Here is a 19,036-nt window from a genome sequence, read left to right on the forward strand (position 1 = left end):
CTCTGCCCATCGAATTATTTTGGTAACCTCTATCATCGCTAAAGAACTCTTTGTTCCCCCCTGATGATTGATATATGCTACAGTCGTGATATTGTCCGACTGGAATCTTATGAATCTGGCTGAAGCCAGCTGAGGCCACGCCTGAAGCACGTTGAATATCGCTCTCAGTTCTAGAAAATTTATCGGGAGGAGAGCCTCCTCCTGAGTCCACAAACCCTGTGCTTTCAGGGAATTCCAGACTGCACCCCAGCCCAATAGGCTGGCGTCCGTCGTCACTATGACCCATGCTGGCCTGCGGAAACACATTCCCTGGGAAAGATGATCCTGTGACAACCACCAAAGAAGAGAGTCTCTGGTCTCTTGATCCAGATTTATCTGAGGAGATAAATCTGCATAATCCCCATTCCACTGTTTGAGCATGCATAGTTGCAGTGGTCTGAGATGCAAGCGAGCAAACGGAACTATGTCCATTGCCGCTACCATTAGTCCGTTTACCTCCATACACTGAGCCACTGACGGCCGAGGAATGGAATGAAGAGCTCGGCAGGTGGTTAAAATCTTTGATTTCCTGACCTCCATCAGAAACATTTTCATGTCCACCGAATCTATCAGAGTTCCCAGGAATGGAACTCTTGTGAGAGGGATAAGTGAACTCTTTTTTACGTTCACCTTCCACCCGTGAGATCTTAGAAAAGCCAACACGATGTCCAGATAAGGCACCACTGCTATGCCCCGCGGCCTTAGAACCGCCAGAAGGGATCCTAGCACCTTTGTGAAAATTCTGGGAGCTGTGCCCAACCCGAAGGGAAGAGCCACAAACTGGTAATGCTTGTCCCGAATGGTCTCCATCTTGAAGGATGGGACTCTGAGGAATTTGTTTAGGATCTTGAGATCTAAAATTGGTCTGAAGGTTCCCTCTTTTTTGGGAACCACAAACAGATTGGAGTAGAACCCCTGCCCCTGTTCTGTTTTCAGAACTGGGCAGATCACTCCCATAGTATATAGGTAGAACGCCTCTCTTTTTGGCTGGTTTACAGGCAATTGAGAAAGATGGAATCTCCCCCTTGGTGGAGAATCTTTGAAATCTAGAAGATACCCCTGGGTTACAATTTCTAAAGCCCAGGAGTCCTGAACGTCTCTTGCCCAAGCCTGAGCAAAGAGAGAAAGTCTGCCCCCTACTAGATCCGGTCCCGGATCGGGGGCTACCCCTTCATGCTGTCTTGGTGGCAGCAGCAGGCTTCTTGGCCTGATTACCTATGTTCCAAGTCTGGTTAGGTCTCCAGACTGACTTGGATTGAGCAAAATTCCCCTCTTGCTTTGCAGCAGGGGAAGAGGTAGAGGGACAACCTTTGAAGTTTTGAAAGGAACGAAAATTATTTTGTTTGGTCCTCATCTTATTCGTCTTATCCTGAGGAAGGGCATGGCCTTTCCCTCCAGTGATGTCTGAAATTATCTCTTTCAGTTCAGGCCCGAATAGGGTCTTACCCTTGAAAGGGATGGCTAAAAGCTTAGATTTTGATGACACATCAGCAGACCAGGACTTAAGCCATAACGCTCTATGTGCTAAAATGGCAAAACCTGAATTCTTTGCCGCTAATTTAGCCAGTTGAAAAGCGGCATCTGTAATGAAAGAATTAACTAGCTTGAGAGCCCTAATTCTATCCAGAATATCATCTAATGGGGTCTCAACCTGAAGAGCCTCCTCCAGAGTCTCGAACCAAAAAGCAGCTGCAGTCGTTACGGGAACAATGCACGCTATAGGTTGGAGAGGAAAACCCTGATGAACAAATATTTTCTTTAGGAGACCCTCTAATTTTTTATCCATAAGATCTTTGAAAGCATAACTGTCTTCAATAGGTATAGTTGTACGCTTAGCCAGGGTAGAAATAGCTCCCTCCACCTTAGGGACCGTCTGCCATGAGTCCCGCATGGTGTCTGATATGGGAAACATTTTCTTAAAAGTAGGAGGGGGAGCGAACGGAATACCTGGTCTATCCCACTCCTTAGTAACAATGTCCGAAATCCTCTTAGGGACCGGAAAAACATCAGTGTAAGCAGGAACCTCTAGAAATCTGTCCATTTTACACAATTTCTCTGAAACTACAATAGGGTCACAATCATCCAGAGTCGCTAAAACCTCCCTGAGCAATAAGCGGAGGTGTTCTAGTTTAAATTTAAAAGCCATCATATCTGAATCTGTGCGAGGGAACATCTTTCCTGAATCAGAAGTCTCTCCCTCAGACAGCAAATCCCTCACCCCCAACTCAGAACATTGTGATGGTACATCGAATATGGCTAATAAAGCATCAGAGGGCTCAGCATTTGTTCTCACACCAGACCTACTGCGCTTCCCCTGCAACCCAGGCAGCTTAGATAAAACCTCTGTGAGGGTAGTATTCATAACTGCGGCCATATCTTGCAGGTTGAAAGAATTAGATGCACTAGAAGTACTTGGCGTCGCTTGTGCGGGCGTTAATGGTTGTGACACTTGGGGAGAATTAGATGGTATAACCCGATTCCCTTCTGACTGAGAATAATCCTGTGACATACTTTTAGTAGCTAAAATATGTTCTTTGCAATTTATTGACCTTTCAGTGCATGAGGGACACATTCTAAGTGGGGGTTCCACAATGGCTTCTAAACATATTGAACAATGACTTTCCTCAATGTCAGACATGTTTAACAGGCTAGTAATGACTACAAACAAGCATGAAAACACTTTATTTAGTGAAAAAAACAACAATCTTTAAAAAACGGTACTGCGCCTTTAAGAGAAAAAAAGCATACACGTTCTGCAAAACTGCTTTAAAATGCTCCAAATTTTTCAAATTTTTGATAGCACACTCAATATGTGTAGTTAAGTTTGCCCCACAAGAAAATTTAACATTTAACCCTTTATTGTGCAAACCGGATTGAATTAAGGCCTAAATCCGGAAAAAAAACACCCCAGCACCTTGCCACAGCCCTGCTGTGGCACCTACCTGCCCTCAGGGATAGTAAATATGGGGTTAAAGCTTCGATTTGGCCCAAAACATCCACAAGGGCCCTCAGGAGTTTGAGCTTGCTGCTTGCTGAGTGAAAACAACTGCACATCTGAGGCTCGAAAATAGGCTCCGCCCATCTCACTCGATGTCTCTACAGCCTCAAAGAACCGCACCAGAGCGGTTTTAAACTAAGCAAGGGGTTCTGAGACCCAAAAAATAAGACAAGTGTACCCTCAATAAAGTTGCCAACAAAAACATTATTGCCCACAAAACGTTAATAGCACTCCCAGTTCATAAAACGTTTGCCCACAAACATTCAAAAACCAGTGTCAACCATTTTTTAATTAGCCCCTTATGCAAGCTTAGTAATGCCTTTCTATAGCTCTTAGGATTACTGCTTACCCTTACCCTCATGGGGATACTGTTAGCCTTTCTGAAATACACAGTCTCTCCAGAAAAAATGACTGAACATACCTCACTGCTATATAGCATGAAAACGTTCCTCACACTGAAGTTTCCTGTACTCCCTCAGCCTCTGTGGGAACAGCACTGGATCTTAGTTACAAATGCTAAGATCATAATCCTCCAGGCAGAAGTCTTCATCCATCTGCTGCCTGAGAGTAAATAGTACACACCGGTACCATTTAAAACAAAAAACTCTTGCTTGAAGAAAGTAAAAACTAATATTTTATCACCTCTTTCACTTTACCCTTCCTAGTACTTAGAGTAGGCAAAGAGAATGACTGGGGGGTGGAGCTAAGCGAGGAGCTATAAAGACAGCTCTGCTGTGGTGCTCTTTGCCACTTCCTGTTAGCAGGAGGATAATATCCCACAAATAAAGGATGAATCCGTGAACTCGTCGTACCTTATAGAAGAAAATACCATATTATAATGCTCACTAAATCTAGCTATAGTCTTTTTTTTTTTTTTACAGAAACAGTATATGAAGTACCTTAAATTCCCCTACAACTGAGGGGTCATCGCTCTCTTCTGATTTTCCCCTGTACAGTTTAAATGTTTCGCAGAAATCTGTAAGTCCTTGGAATTCTGGAACATTCTCCAACTCCCAATCATAGACCTGGAAACAAGACATAAGATTCAGACATAATAGGACAACATTTCCACAAATAAATAAACTTCGACAAGAGGTAGTAATGACAAACACTGTGGGAGACTTTAAGAATGCCTGGGACAAGCATAAGGCTATCCTACGAACTAGATAAGTTTATACTTTTAGCAAATATCGGGCAGACTTGCTGGGCCTATGGCTCTTATCTGCCATCAATATCTATGTTTCTATTACCTTTCCAGAGAATACAATAGATTAAACATTAAAGTTCTGTAAATATTAGATCATATTGGCTTTTTTTTGCACTTGGAAAATATTTATTCCAGCTGTGAGTAAAATATGTGTTTACAGCACCATTAACAAAAAAACTTTTATTGGGACAACTTAAACGTAGAAGAGAAGTTTTGGGCATCACCGCCCTTAATCATGCAACCAACAGAGTAACACTGCTTCCTTCTCTTCTACATCATTAAATAACTTTAAAGCAGGATTTTAACCTTTACCGGGGTTATCTAGGGTCAATGTGTCAAACATTATATGATCTAATGAATTAAGCAAATAAAATTCACTTTCACTTTGTACTGGTTCTTTGAAATAAATACTATAAGGTCCACAGACAAGCAAGAGTATGGGTTCTCAAGAACAACCTTACCTTTAGTGTGTCATATCCTTTTTGCAAATATTGACCACATTTTTCATGTTCTCCTATGGAAGAGTAGTATTTGCTCCACCAATCAACAATTTCTTCTTCCTATAAAGATGACAAAATATATGTCAAACAGGTTTCATCAAAACATTCAACAAATATGTCAGAGGAAAAATGTACATCTGCATACGATTTTGTCCATTAAAGGGCTATAAAAATATATATATACTTCCATTAGCAAAAATGTTTATAGTAAAATGTAACACTGTTTTTCAGCGGCATACGTACATAGGCTGTGAGTGTCATTTACCACTGGCTGTTTCCTGCTGGGGACCAGCAGTTCAGTGCGGTACTTTGTTGTGGGGATTAAACAGAGATTTGGAGCATTGATAGTGAAAAACAAAATCGCATGTTTTAACAAATAAGTGCATGCAATGTTTGTGCTGGACTGTTAAGTGGAATTGGTTATGTATCACTTTAAGAGATTAAAGGAGCAATGCTGTGCATATGTGAAAGAACCCCACTTAACATCATCTACTTAAGTGAATAAATAATGACACCACAACAGTTGGGATTTAAAGACCATTTAGGTCATTTATTAATCACGAGACACCCCTGCATGTTTATTTATCAAAAAACATCAGGGTCTTTCTTCAACTTTAACTAATTTACATGGCTACATGTAAATGCCCAAAACTTTTAACTTGAGCAAACATTAAGCGGCATTGTCTAACTAGCTAACTCATATGAAGCGGGAAGCAGGCCCAGGCAGCTGACACAAAGCGGAGCCCGGCTACAACTCGATACGGATAGAAGGTTTTAACTCAAGCTGTTCGGCCCACCGCAACCCAGGAGGAGCTTTCCCCAGGCACGCGCCTGACTACGTCACTCCCCCTGCAATGGCCGTCACTCCTCCCTGCTTTCTGACGCCTGGGACGCTACCGCCCGCCTTTAGAGTGTTATCACCGCTCAAACCTTACTGGTACTCCAAACTTGCCAGGCGAACACCCTGCATATTCCGGAGGGAGCTGAAAATTTAACGCCCTGGACTGACCCACAGACTATAAGTCGACTAACCCTGTCCGGAGCCAGGGGAACTAATTGCTACAACATTAATTAAAATTACCGCTATCAGGGTGGGAGAAGATCTGCGATGGCCAGGAACAGGAAAGAGGGTCTGAGACTCCCAGAAGCCCCTTTTTATTTGTAAGTAAAGATCCCTCCCTTAGGCCTGCAACAATGTTGCAAACCTCACACACACAGCCCACAAACACTCCTCCTCCCTGCTTCCTTAACCCTTAAGACGTTTCTGGCTAATCTGCAGCCCTGCACTTTCCTTATAAAGATAGTGACGTTAGAAAAAAAATAAAGTTTTTAATGCACTGCCTTGCAAGAAATCCAATATTTCTATTATGTGACATAAAATCTTGGTATATTTCTTCACACAAAAATTTGGTTTTGCGTCTTTAAAGAAAGTTCCTAAACTATGGTACAAAGACAAATATAGAATCTTAACTTTTTATTTGGATAACAGAAATTCCGAAACTTGCATTCTGAACACAGAGTATACAACAGACTATTTATATTTAGTCAAATTAATTTAAAGTGTCTACGTAGATCAGTGTTTTTCAATTACAGTCCACAAGGCACACCAACAGGCCAGATTTTCATGATATTGTATCTAGAGCACAGATTAAATAATCAGCTGATGGTTAAGAGCAGGTTGGTAACCCTGGTTAAAGGGATATTAAAGCAATTTTTTTGTCTTTCATGATTCAGAAAGAGCATGCAATTTTGAGCAACTTTCTAATTTACTCATATTATCACTTTTTCTTTGTTCTCTTGCCATCTTTATTTAAAAAGCAGGAATGTACAAGCTTAGGAGCCGGCTCATTTTAGGTTCAGCACCCTGGATAGCACTTGCTTATTGATGACTACATTTAGCCACCAATAAGCAAGCGTAACCCAGGTTCTGAAACAAAAATGGGCCGGCTCCTAGAACTTTACTTTCCTGCTTTTAAATTAAAGATAGAAAGAGAACGAAAAAAAATGATAATAGGAGTAAGCTAGAAAGTTGCATGCTCTATCTGAATCATTAAAGGCAAAATTTGGATTTAGTATCCCTTTAATGATCAGCTTATTATTTCACTTGTGCTATACAGATATCATGAAAATATGGCCTTTTGGTGTGCCCAGAGGACTTGATTTGAGAAATACTGATCATAAAAAGGATCAAAGGAGTGGCTCAGTTTTACACAAAATACCGAACAACAACTGAATGCATAGAATACAAGGAAAACAAATTCTATGCAGAAATTACCCAGAGAAAAATAGAAATTAAGAGCAGATAAGAATGACTTGGCCAGTCTTGTCTGGCTAAAATCCACTGTCTCAATATAATATACTTACAATTCAGTCTAAGTATCGCATATCTAAAAAATAAAAACTACTGTTCCAATTTTTGGAACTTTGGAAAAAAAAAGATCAGATCCAGAATGCCTGCAAATCTGCCAGATGGGAAATTCCCTTACAAAGTTAAAAACCACTGCAAAAAAAAAAAATATATGTGGATTTATTTCACATGAATATACATTGGCTTTAAATAAGGTTTGGATAGTTTTACAGGGGAAAAATATATTTACTGGCTTTCATCACTTTGCCTATGTAAAGGGAATATAACCTTTAACTCTCTCCTTTCTCTATATCGATTTAATACAAACAATTTCTCTCCCTCACTAAACATTCATAAACCAGGCAATAGAAGTCCTAATACAAGTTTATGTAAGGCAAGCAGGTTTGTGATGCTTAGCTGATATGGGGTAAGGAATTCAGAATAAAACTAAACTACAGTATTTTTTGTTGATTTCTGTATAGTATAAATTTGCAGTTAAAAGGACATTTAAGTCAGACAGAGTCATTTTAAAAACACTTGTTATCAATCTTATTTTGTTCACTTGGTTTCATTAGTTAAAAAGCATATGTATATATCCTCAGCAGCAGCAATGCACTACTGGGAGCTAGCTGGTGATTGGAGGTAACACACATGTGTGTCTTGTTATTGGCTCATCAGATGTGTTCAGCTATGTCCCAGTATTTCTGCTCTGCAGCTGACTTTAACTATGTGTTTAATCCCTTTGCAGGGATAAAACAAAGTTATATACAAGAAATAATGCAATAATAGCATGCTCTAAGGTAGTAGGGGATTTTCTTTTTGCACTTTAATATCTCTTTAATGACTCCGTTACATAAACAAAATGGCCTACAAAATAAATGTTTTAAAAATTGTTAAATTATCATTTTACAAGCAAAACCTTTATCTCCGTCTGCTGGGTACAATGACAGCAGCAGGGTAACTACTTTCCATGCTACTGATTTTCAACCTGTGGCTGCATCTCTCTACAATGCCATTCCATTATTTTAACCCTTTACAAGTACTGGCTAGCAAAGCTCCACATCTTCACTCAGAGTGCCGCCATCTTGAAGTGTAAGTATTCTCGCACCCTGTGACAGAAGCAGTGCGCATTCACAGAACAGTGATATTGTTGTGCTTTTGACAAGCCTTGTTACGCATTTCAGTCTACAGTGTACAATATAGAGCGGGAGTTGTATGTTTTTGCAGTGGCTGCAATGCTCTATATTATCCCTGAGGGATATTTTATATTTGTTATGTAAATGTGTAAACAAATCTGCAACAAGTAAAGGTTCTGCTTTCTACTGTGCAAGCTAACCCAAAGTACAAGGCACAGCTGTCAAAAAGCATGATTGATCTATGAAAGTGCACTGCTTCTGTCACAAGATGGAACAATATGCGTTTTACTAGATGGTGACACCCAGTATAAAGCTGCAGGTACAGGAGGGAAAATATTAGCATCCTGCTGTAGTTGCACACAGCTGTGTAATGTCTCTTTGAGGGCAGGTATAATTGATCTATTCTACAATGTTTAAACAATCACTGTGTAGACTGTTGAAGACTTCTGAAGTATTAAGTACACACTTCTAGTTCTCAAGGAAATTGAAAGAAAAAATATTTCCAAGGTTGAACAGACATTGTATTGCAAAAATGAAATGCTCTAATTCATGAGGGCATATAACTTTTGCGCTACTCCTGAAACTCTATTATTATCGGTTATTTGTAGAGCGCCAACAGATTCCGCAGCGCTAAATATGGGCTGAATTTATCAATTTGCAGGTGGACAAGGTTCACATGTTGTAAATCTTTCTGCATTTCACAGCAAATTGTGGGGCACATTTGTTCCCTATATTGAGCATTACACAAGCGAACACTTGTGCAATGCCGCCCCTCTACTCTCACGCAACCAATTGTGTGACAGCATGGCTTGTCAATCACCCATGTCAAATGAGTCTGATTTTCATCTACCAACTTTAAGCTGGTGAAGAGGTTTTAGGAAGCTGAGGTTTAAAACAAATAGCAGTAGCAGACTCAAATAGGGCAAACCTGCAACCAATAGAGACTTTTGCATGATAAATCTAGCCCCGTGTGTTTAAAGGGAGACTGAATCCAAAAAAAAAATTCATAATTCAGATAGAGAATGCAATTTTAAACAACTTTTACTCCAATCATCATTTTTTCTTCGTTCTCTTGCTATCTTTATTTGAAAAAGAAGGTATCTAAGCTAAGGATTGGTTCAGATGACGTACAGCACTTGTTATTGGTGGGTGACTTTATCCACCAATCAGCAAGAACAACTCAGGTTGTTCACCAAAAATGGGCCGGCATCTAAACTTACATTTTTGCTTTTCAAATAAAGATAGCAAGAGAATGAAGAAAAATTGACAATAGGATTAAATGAAAAAGTTGCTTAAAATTGCATGCTCTATCTGAATCACGAAAGAAAAAATGTGGGTTCAGTGTCCCTTTAATCCCAGTAAATGAGTTAAACACACTGCATAAAGTTGTGCTCAGGAGTCGCAAGACCTGTAGATGGACACAACTGCAGGTCTTGCTGCCGATTGGCTCGCTGGCTATTTCCTGCTAAGAACCAGCAGTTCTCTGAGGCTCTAAATGGCCTGTCTTATTGTTAAACACAGAATTGGCACACACATGTTCTAACTAATTGAAGCATGTCATTTTTGCACTAAGTCTCTTTAAATTATAGGAAAAGGGAACAAAATAAAAAATGAACGTACATTGCAAATTGTTACAACAATTAATTAGACATTAATAGGGAATTCAAAATACATTTAATCCCCCTTTAGCACATCACCTAGATTATAATGCTATGTTTTAGAGACACCATACGCTACATATTGCAAAAAAAAAACCTCATCTACATATTTCCTCCAGCAACGAAATATTAAAGAGATATCAAACCCAAAAATGTTCTCTTGTGAGTTAGACAGCGCAAACAATTTAAAAAAAAACGTTCCAATTTACTTCTATTATCAAATTTGCTTCATTCTCATGATATTCTGTGTTGAAGAGATACCTAGGTAGACATCTGGAACACTACATGGCAGGAAATAGTGCTGCTATCTAGTGCTCTTGCAAATGAATAACATTCTTACAAAACTGCTGCCTTATAGTGCTCCAGAAATGGCCGGCTCCTAAGAAAACGTCCCTGATTTTCAACAAAAGTTACCAAGAGAACAAAGAAAAAGTGATAATCAACTTAAATTAGAAAGTTGTTTAAAATTGCATGTTTATCTGAATCATGAAAACAATGTGGGTTTCATATCCCTTTAAATAAAATAATTGTGATTATTGTGAAATTTGTCTTGTGAAGAAGAGCTACTAAAATAATTTAAACATGAAACCTCAGAGGATTTATTAACCCTTCAGTGTTGAGCTGGTTATGAGCTCTTGGAAGCTTCTTACATTTAAACACTTTTGCAAGCCATTTTTTTCAGTGGGGAATTCTCACAAATTCTGCAGAATCAAAACATACTGTTACTTTATTGATATATTACACTATGTAAAAGGAAACTACAAAATAATAAAAAACAAATTAAACTGACTTTGTAGCCCAGGCTATCACAGAAATAATCATTATCACGTTTTCTTTCATGATTCAGACAAAGCATATACAGGTAGCCCTCAGTTTACGCCGGGGTTAGGTTCCAGAAGGAATGGTTGTAAATCGAAACCGTTGTAAATTGAAACCCAGTTTATAATGTAAGTCAATGGGAAGTGAGGGAGATAGGTTCCAGGCCCCTCTCAAAATTGTCATAAGTAACACCTAATACATTATTTTTAAAGCTTTGAAATGAAGACTTTAAATGCTAAACAGCATTATAAACCTAATAAAATAATCACACAACACAGACTTCACTTGCATTTTTCTGAAAACAGTTCTTTCTATGCATTCCAATCTGGACTGATTTATAGACAGGAAGATATTGTTCCTTTGGAATCTGCTCAATAGCTCAGGTCTGGTTAAACTTATTAATTTCAGTTTGCTTGGCTTTGCTGCAAAACAAGTGGACAACTCCACCTACTGGCTATTTTAATAAATGCACTGCTTCTCAATGCTTTTCAATAGCAGTCACATGACTGGAAAAAAAGGTTGTTATTCTGAAACGGTGTAAATTGAATCGTTGTAAAATGAGGGCCACCTGTAATTTTAAGCAATTTTCCAACTGACTTATCAAATTACAATGACAAGAGGTATATATGTGCAGCCACCAATCAGCAGCTAATTCCCAGTTCTGCATTGCTGTCCCAGAACCTACCTAGCTATGCTTTTATCACAAAAGAAACAAAGATAATGAAGCAAATTATACAAAAGAAGTAGACAGACAGGTGTTAAAATTATATGTTTTATCTGAATGACTAAAGAAACAAACTATTGGATTCCATTTAATAGAAAAAATAGTATCCAGAATTAAAAGAAAAGGTCTACATAAGTACATTTAGAGAAGCCTGCAAATAACTTACATATATCATTTGTGCATAGGGCTGACAGCATTCCCTCAAAAAAATACCTGTATACCTATGCCCTCTCCTCAAAGACTTGACCTTTAAACCCACCATACATATTTTGTCACAAGTGAACAGTGATTTTATTCTCTCAACTGTCAGTAACACAGCAGTGATTTAACCCCTTTTGACTGCTGCTGGCACACCCAGGGCTGAGTTTTTACATCCCCATAGTTTCCAGTAAAAAAACAAAACAAAACAGTGCAATGATTTTACCTCAGTGGCTACATGTGACACACAGAGCATTGTTTTTAACAATCTCTGTGACTGTCAGAAACACATGACCGGGATTTTTTTTTTATTTTTTTTTTTACCTTCCTAGGCTACAATTAACACAAAGAGCAATACTTCTGCAATGTCACTTCTTCCAGGGCCATATTTGTAAAGCATAGCTGCATCGAAAATACTTACAATCATTTAGCTGCCACTTAGGGAACTTTAAAAAAAAAAGGGACATTTTTGTATAGAGTTCACTGGGCAGTCTGCTGAAATACTGGACTTTCCAGTTGAATACTGGACATCTGGCAACCCCATTTGTGCACTCCTAGCATCCCCTATAAACCCCACTTTTTCTGAAAAAGTATACTTATAAAAACAAAAACTATATTATGAACTTACCTTTTCTGTGAGCTATTTTCAGACAGGCAATCACCAAATATGTTGGGGGGAAAGAAGAAATAAAAAATGTATGTTAGCGGGGAACTTTAAAATGAAACATTTAGAACACAAGACATGGTTTTCCACCCGGGTGTGCAGATCTTTGTTATATATCGTGTGAATCAGTTTATTACATACTGAAAATGAATAAGAAATGTAAATCAAATATAGCATTTATATTGTGTTAATTCAAATTTAGTATCATATGTATGTAATAAACTGCCATTGTGAAAAAAAAACAGGGAATTTTGTAGAAAGCACTTTCCAGATAATATATTTATGTTGTTCCCAAGCAACATAACAAAAACCTACCGTTATTTACCCAACACACAAATTTCATCACCCATATCCTGTAAGCCAAGAAGGTGATTAAGGGTTCACACAAAACGATCCTTAGTGCCCTTTTTAGGATATATGTTTGTTGATGATGGTTTGAATTGAGAAGACAAATTATTAACAGATATTTTGGAATGAGAGGTGATTTGGTAAATAAAAATCACAGATTAAATTCAGACCAATGCACACTGCATATATCATAAATGCATAGAATGTTTAAATTGACATTGTAGTTGAAAGATAACATGCTCTTATTTGTTATAGCATGCAATTATGAAACTATGGTTTAAACACACAGATAAAGCCACAATCAAGAGTTGCACAGCACTGCCGGTACTGAACAGGCAACAACTAGTAAGTATATTGGCACCAATCGCCAGCTGTGTTCAGTAACTTTTCTGGAGTTAAAGGGATGCTATATAAAATACATGCTAGACACTATGCATTCAAAGCAAAGATAAGCCTGAGAATAATATGTAGATGTATTTTTTATAATGTATTAGTTACTAATTATATTAGTTGTTTAAATTTTGAGAATATAAGTTTAAAATGATTACTTTATATAAAGTACTTTAGTTTCTATAAAGTAATAGCACACAATGTTTGAACTAGTTTTCTATTTATCTGTTTGCGCAAACAAGGCTGTGTGGAAACCCTTTTAGATAATCCTATGTTCCACACAGCCATGCTTGTACAGTCTATTTTATTACATGTTTTATATCCGTTCCTCATTGTCCTCAGAAGTAAAGATAGATAAGGGGAACTTAAGTTAAAATATGGCGGTGCCCATTACCTTATGGAAAAATGTTAAATTACTGGAAAAGGGCACAACATTTTAAGTTATGAGAGTATATTACAAAGGTTTTTACATTTTATATAATTATATATGTTATATTACAAACTCATGCTGTTTAATAACCCCTTTAAACATTGATTTTCACAAAGAGCAGTGCAAACAAAGAATGTAATCTTTCTACTACAACGTCCCTTTAAACCCCCTTTCTGTCAGTGAAGGCTGCAATGAATCTCATAGCAACCAATGCATTCATATGATAAAACAGCAAATGATTGGTATGTGCCATTACACTGGCTACTAATGATTAACATATTGCCATTTTAAATGTTTTTGGGGCACAAAGGCTTATCCCAAATTCCTATTTATTTTTTTTGCAGTCATTACCTCTCACTCCAAAATCTCTGCAGGTAAGAAACAGATGAAAAGATAAAAAACCAGAGCCCAGATTAGGCCAAGCAACATTTCAGAGCATATACATACATGCACTCTTGTAGGAGAAGTCATTTTTCCAACTGCTGTTGACATAGTGCTTAATAACTGAAAATTGGAATACAACTTGTGAAAACGTGCACTGATATTTTTTTTCCTTTATACGTGCATGAGATGAAGTATGATATTGTTTTTATAAAGGGGCAGTAGACACCAATTTTACATTTAACTGCATGTAATAGACACTACTATAAAGAATAATATGCACAGATACTGATATAAAAACCAGTGTAAAACCATTTAAAAACTTTCTTAGAAGCTCCCAGTTTGACGATGTTAATGAGATAAGCCTGGGACACCCACTGTAAATGGCTGATAGCAGAACCTCCCCCCTCCCCTGCATATGAAAAGACCCATTATACAAACAGAATCAGTCTGAAGTCTGTATACATCAGTATACATCTAAAACTTTGGGGCTTGGTTAGGAGTCTGAAAATCAGCACAATGTTATTTAAAAATAAGCAAAACTATTTACAAAAACACACCCAGATGGGCAATATAAATGGATCATGTACAAAAAAAACATTTGTGCAAAAATTTTGGTATTTAAGTAGATGGGAACAGCAATGTGTTAGCAAAAGTCTGCAATAAAAATGAATGTTAAAGAGACATTATAGAGGAAACAATTGTCATTTTAACACTTGTGACCCAACACTGCTATGTGTTTAACCCCTGCAAATTGTGTTAAACACAGTTAAAGCATTGCAGGGTCATTAGTGTGACAATTACATGCTCAAACGAATTAGAGCCTGCCATTTTCACACTATTATGTTCTTTAATGTAAACGTGAACATTTATTCTTTAGAGTTTTTTTAAATGTATTGACTGCTTTTAAGTCTTAAGTTGCCTTTAATGAGATTTCTGTCTAAATGGAAAATATTAGTTATTAGCTCATATCAAACCATATGAAACCCAAGACAATCCAGATCCCTAAAGAAATGATCATGGTGAAAAAAATGTTAAAAATAATAGCTATTTATGTTCCTTAAAAGAGATATGAAGCCTGTTCCCCCCAACTGATGTTCTCTGGTATTCAACAGTCCTGCGTGGGAACAGCAATGGATTTTAGTTACTGGTGCTAAAATCATATTCCTCTCAGCAGAAATCTTCATCACTTTCTGCTTCAGAGTAAATAGTACAAGCCGGCACTATTTTAAAATAACAAACTATTGATAGAAGAAATAAAAAACTACAACTAACACCACATACTCTTTACCACCCCTGTGGAGATGCTACTAGTTAGAGCGGCAAAGAGAATGACTGGGGGGGCGGAGCCTGAGGGGAGCTATATGGACAGCTCTGCTGTGTGCTCTCTTTGCCACTTCCTGTAGGGATTGAGAATATCCCACAAGTAAGGATGAAGCCGTGGACCGGATACACCAATGTAGGAGAAAAGGCTTCAAAGCAAACATTAGCCTGAGAATAGTTCAAAGTAAAGCTTAGCCTGAGAATAGTACTAGGGACTGTCAACAACAAGAGTGTTATTGTTTAAAAAGTTAGATAACGCCTTTACTATTTTCCAGCTTTGCACAAGCAACATTGTTATATTAATATATTTTATAACATTTAAACCTCTGAATTTCTGCCTGTTTCTAAGCCACTACAGCCAGCCTCTTGTCGCACGCTTTTTACAAGAGACTGCTATTTCATGTGAGCCATATAGAGAACACTGTGCTCTCTCCCACGGAGTTGTGCACAACACAGCACTAATTGGCTAAAATGCAAGTCAATAGATAATAATTAAAAAGTCATGTGATCAGGGGCTGTCAGAAGAGGCTTAGATACAAGGTAATCACAGAGGCAAAAGTATATTAATATAACCATGTTTGCTGTGTAAAACTAGGGAAATGGGTTATAAAGGGATCATCTATCTTTTTAAACAAAACATTTTTTGGAGTTGAATGTCCCTTTAAAATATTGAAGAAAAAAGTGTAATGTTTAATTTTCAATAACTATGTTTATCACTATGTTAAAACCCAAGCTTCCATTATCGAATCTTTTCTGCTAAGGCCAACTAGGGACAGGTATGAAATCACTAAAATGTGTGAAAAATGGCCATGTGGAATATAGCAAAGCAAAAGAAAAGACTTAAGGGAAGATTTATAAAGCTGCATTCACATCTTATGAGACTTTGCGGTTCAGGTTTGCAGGGACGAGCCGGCAACCACAATCTAACAAGCAGAAACCACTTCTTTATAATCTCCACCAACTCAGAGGTGGCAAGACACATCACCTCAACCCTCACCTGTTTGGGGTGATTGACATGCCCTGCTCTCACGCAACCAAGAGCAGGGGGCAGGACTACACAAGTCTTGTGCAATGTTAAAATTGGTCACAAGATGCTGCATCACATTTGGCAAATGTAGGCAGACAGGTTCTGATTAAATTTATCTTTAAAATCCTCAGATAGTTTTATATATATATATATATATATATATATATATATATATATATATATATATATATATATATATATAAATGAGTTGATACAGTAACTAACTCAGTAGGGACAGGAAATAAGAACAATATGCTTTTAAATATAGGATAAATAAGTCATAGCATGGTTGTGCTCGTTCTGTTATAGTAACTCAGCGGGATTGTAAAAACCCCGACAAATTGTCTGATTTAAATAACAGGAAAGTGAGCAAAATAAATAATACAAATATATAATAGTAAAGTGTTTGTACTATGCATAATTAAACATTTTATATTACAATCTCAGTGTTTACTTGATTTTTTTTTAGTGTTTAAAAAGATAGATAATACCTTTACTACCCATTCTCCAGCTTTGCACAATAAACATTGTTATATTAACCCTTTAAGGACACAGCTTTCAGTTTGCTCAATTGTTTTATGACGGAAAAATTCCGTCACATGTCCTTAAGAGGTTAATATACTTTATAACCTCTAAATCTCTGCCTGTTTCTAAACCCCTGCAGGCCACTTCTTATCGCAGTGCATTTTATTAGCTTTTCACAGCCAGACAGTGCTAGATCATGTGTGCCATATAGATGCCATTGTACTCACTTCTGTGGAGTTATTTAAGAGTCACTGATTGGTTAAAATACAAGTTTGTAAAAAGCACTAAGATAAGGGAGCAGTCTGCACAGGCTTAAATACAAGTTTATCACAGAAGTAAAAGTATATTAATATAACTGTCGGTTATGCAAAATTGGGGAATTTTTAAACAATAACATTTTTTTCAAGTAAACTGTCCCTTTAATTTTTATTTTATTGTTAAAAAAAAAAAAAAAAAACACATTTACCTGTATGCTTATTTAAAGGGATAGTCAACACTTGTTATTGTTTAGAAAGATATACAACGCCTTTACTACCCATATCCCGCTTTTGCACAACCAACATTGTTATATTAATATACTTTAAAACATTTAAACCTCTAAATGTCTGCCTGTTTCTAAGCCACTACAAACAGCCTCTTATCACATGCTTTTGTATTTGCATTTCACAACAGGAGACTGCTAGTTCATGTGGGCCATATAGATAACATTGTGTTCACGCCTGTGGAGTTATTTAAGTACAACACAGCACTTATCTATTAGTCAATAACTAAAAAGTTATCAGAAGATGCTGAGATACAAGGTAATCACAGAGATAAAAAAGTATATTAATATAACTGTGTTGGTTAGGCAAAACTGGAGAATTGGTAATAAAGGCACTATCTTTTAAAACAATAACAATTATATTGTAGACTGTCCCTTAAACTAGAGCTCAGTCACCTTTACAGTGCCAATATCAGAGTACACAAAGAAGGCAATTGGTGCATATAGACACAACTATTCCTCAAGCACATTCACATTTTATATGTAAACAGATTCTCTGTATGCAATGTGAGCTTGTAAAAGAGTTGGCTGATCTCAGAGTTAAAGTAGTATAAAATATTTTATTGACAACGTATTGAAAATATTTTAAAACAATATGCTAGAGCCAAATAGCATTCTTTTGTTGCTCAGGTTTCATGTCAATTAAACAATTAACATTAGTTTTGTAAAAAAAAAAAAAAAAATAAAAAAAAAATATCCATATCGTCATTAAAGGGATACTAAACCCAAATTGTTTTCTTTTATGATTCGGACAGAGCATGCAATTTTAAGCACCTTTCTAATTTACTACTATTATCAATTTTTCTTTGTTCTTTTGCTATTTTTATTTAAAAAGAAGGAATGTAAAGTTTACCAGCCGGCCCATTTTTGGTTGAGAACCTGGGTTATGCTCGCTTATTGGTGGCTTAAATGTAGAACCTAAAATGGGCCGGCTTGTAAGCTTTAAATTTCTGCTTTTTAAATAAAGATAGCAAGAGAACGGAGAAAAATTGATAATAGGAGTAAATTAGAAAGTTGCTTCAAATTGCATACTCTATGTGAATCATGAAAGAAATAAAATTGGGTTTAGTATCCCATTAAATATTTCAGATTCTGTAATAATTGTGCTATACAATTGAAAACATTTCCAGTGGAATCTGTTCATGATAAAATTATTATATGTGCACAGCTGCACACACATTACCTGGCTGGACAGTAATGGTTTAGTATCGTCCACATCGATAACAACATCTTGTGGAAACGTGGAAGACAGGAGGGCAACTAAAACATTTAAAAACAAAATTATATTGTATAGAAAACTGAGACAGATTCTTAATTCTACAATGTTTTATATACTCAACTAACAATATAATCACAAACACACTGGATAAATATTGCAAATTTACCGACTAATCATCAACAAATCAAAACTCTATTGAGCCTAAATGTATTTACTAATTAAATATAAATTGTAAAGCAGTTCGTACACACACTAAATTATCTGCTCAAAGAGTGGATACTCATACCTCTTAATTCTGGGGCCTCTTCCTGTGTAGTGGTGTATGGATCGCAGCGAAACGCCTCCAATACATCGATAGTGCACTGTCCTACAATTGGTTTCCTTCCAAATGGTCGGTGATCTATAATTTTAATGACTATGGGCGGCACGTACATTTCTTCTTTTGGTAAAGGCTACGTTAAAACAAAAGAAGAAATAATATATTAATAAAGAATGGAAACTATTGCGCTTAAAGGAACAGTTAATACAGTAGATTTACATAATCAACAAATGCACAATAAAA

At 37.0% G+C, this 19,036-nt stretch overlaps 1 protein-coding gene across 2 annotated transcripts in view; it reads right to left on the reverse strand.

The window, feature by feature from the left end:
* Window positions 1-19,036, reverse strand: part of MYOF (myoferlin) — a 313,269-nt gene that overhangs the window by 54,137 nt on the left and 240,096 nt on the right. For both annotated transcript variants that reach the window (XM_053692421.1, XM_053692420.1), the window contains 5 exons: window positions 18,761-18,926; window positions 18,439-18,515; window positions 12,255-12,266; window positions 4,706-4,804; window positions 3,937-4,062 (listed from right to left, as the gene is read on the reverse strand). In XM_053692421.1, coding sequence (XP_053548396.1) covers window positions 3,937-4,062; window positions 4,706-4,804; window positions 12,255-12,266; window positions 18,439-18,515; window positions 18,761-18,926 — 480 coding nt within the window. The remainder of the gene's footprint in view (window positions 1-3,936; window positions 4,063-4,705; window positions 4,805-12,254; window positions 12,267-18,438; window positions 18,516-18,760; window positions 18,927-19,036) is intronic.

Source organism: Bombina bombina, chromosome 9 (genome assembly GCF_027579735.1).
Source record: "Bombina bombina isolate aBomBom1 chromosome 9, aBomBom1.pri, whole genome shotgun sequence".
NCBI lineage: Eukaryota > Metazoa > Chordata > Amphibia > Anura > Bombinatoridae > Bombina > Bombina bombina.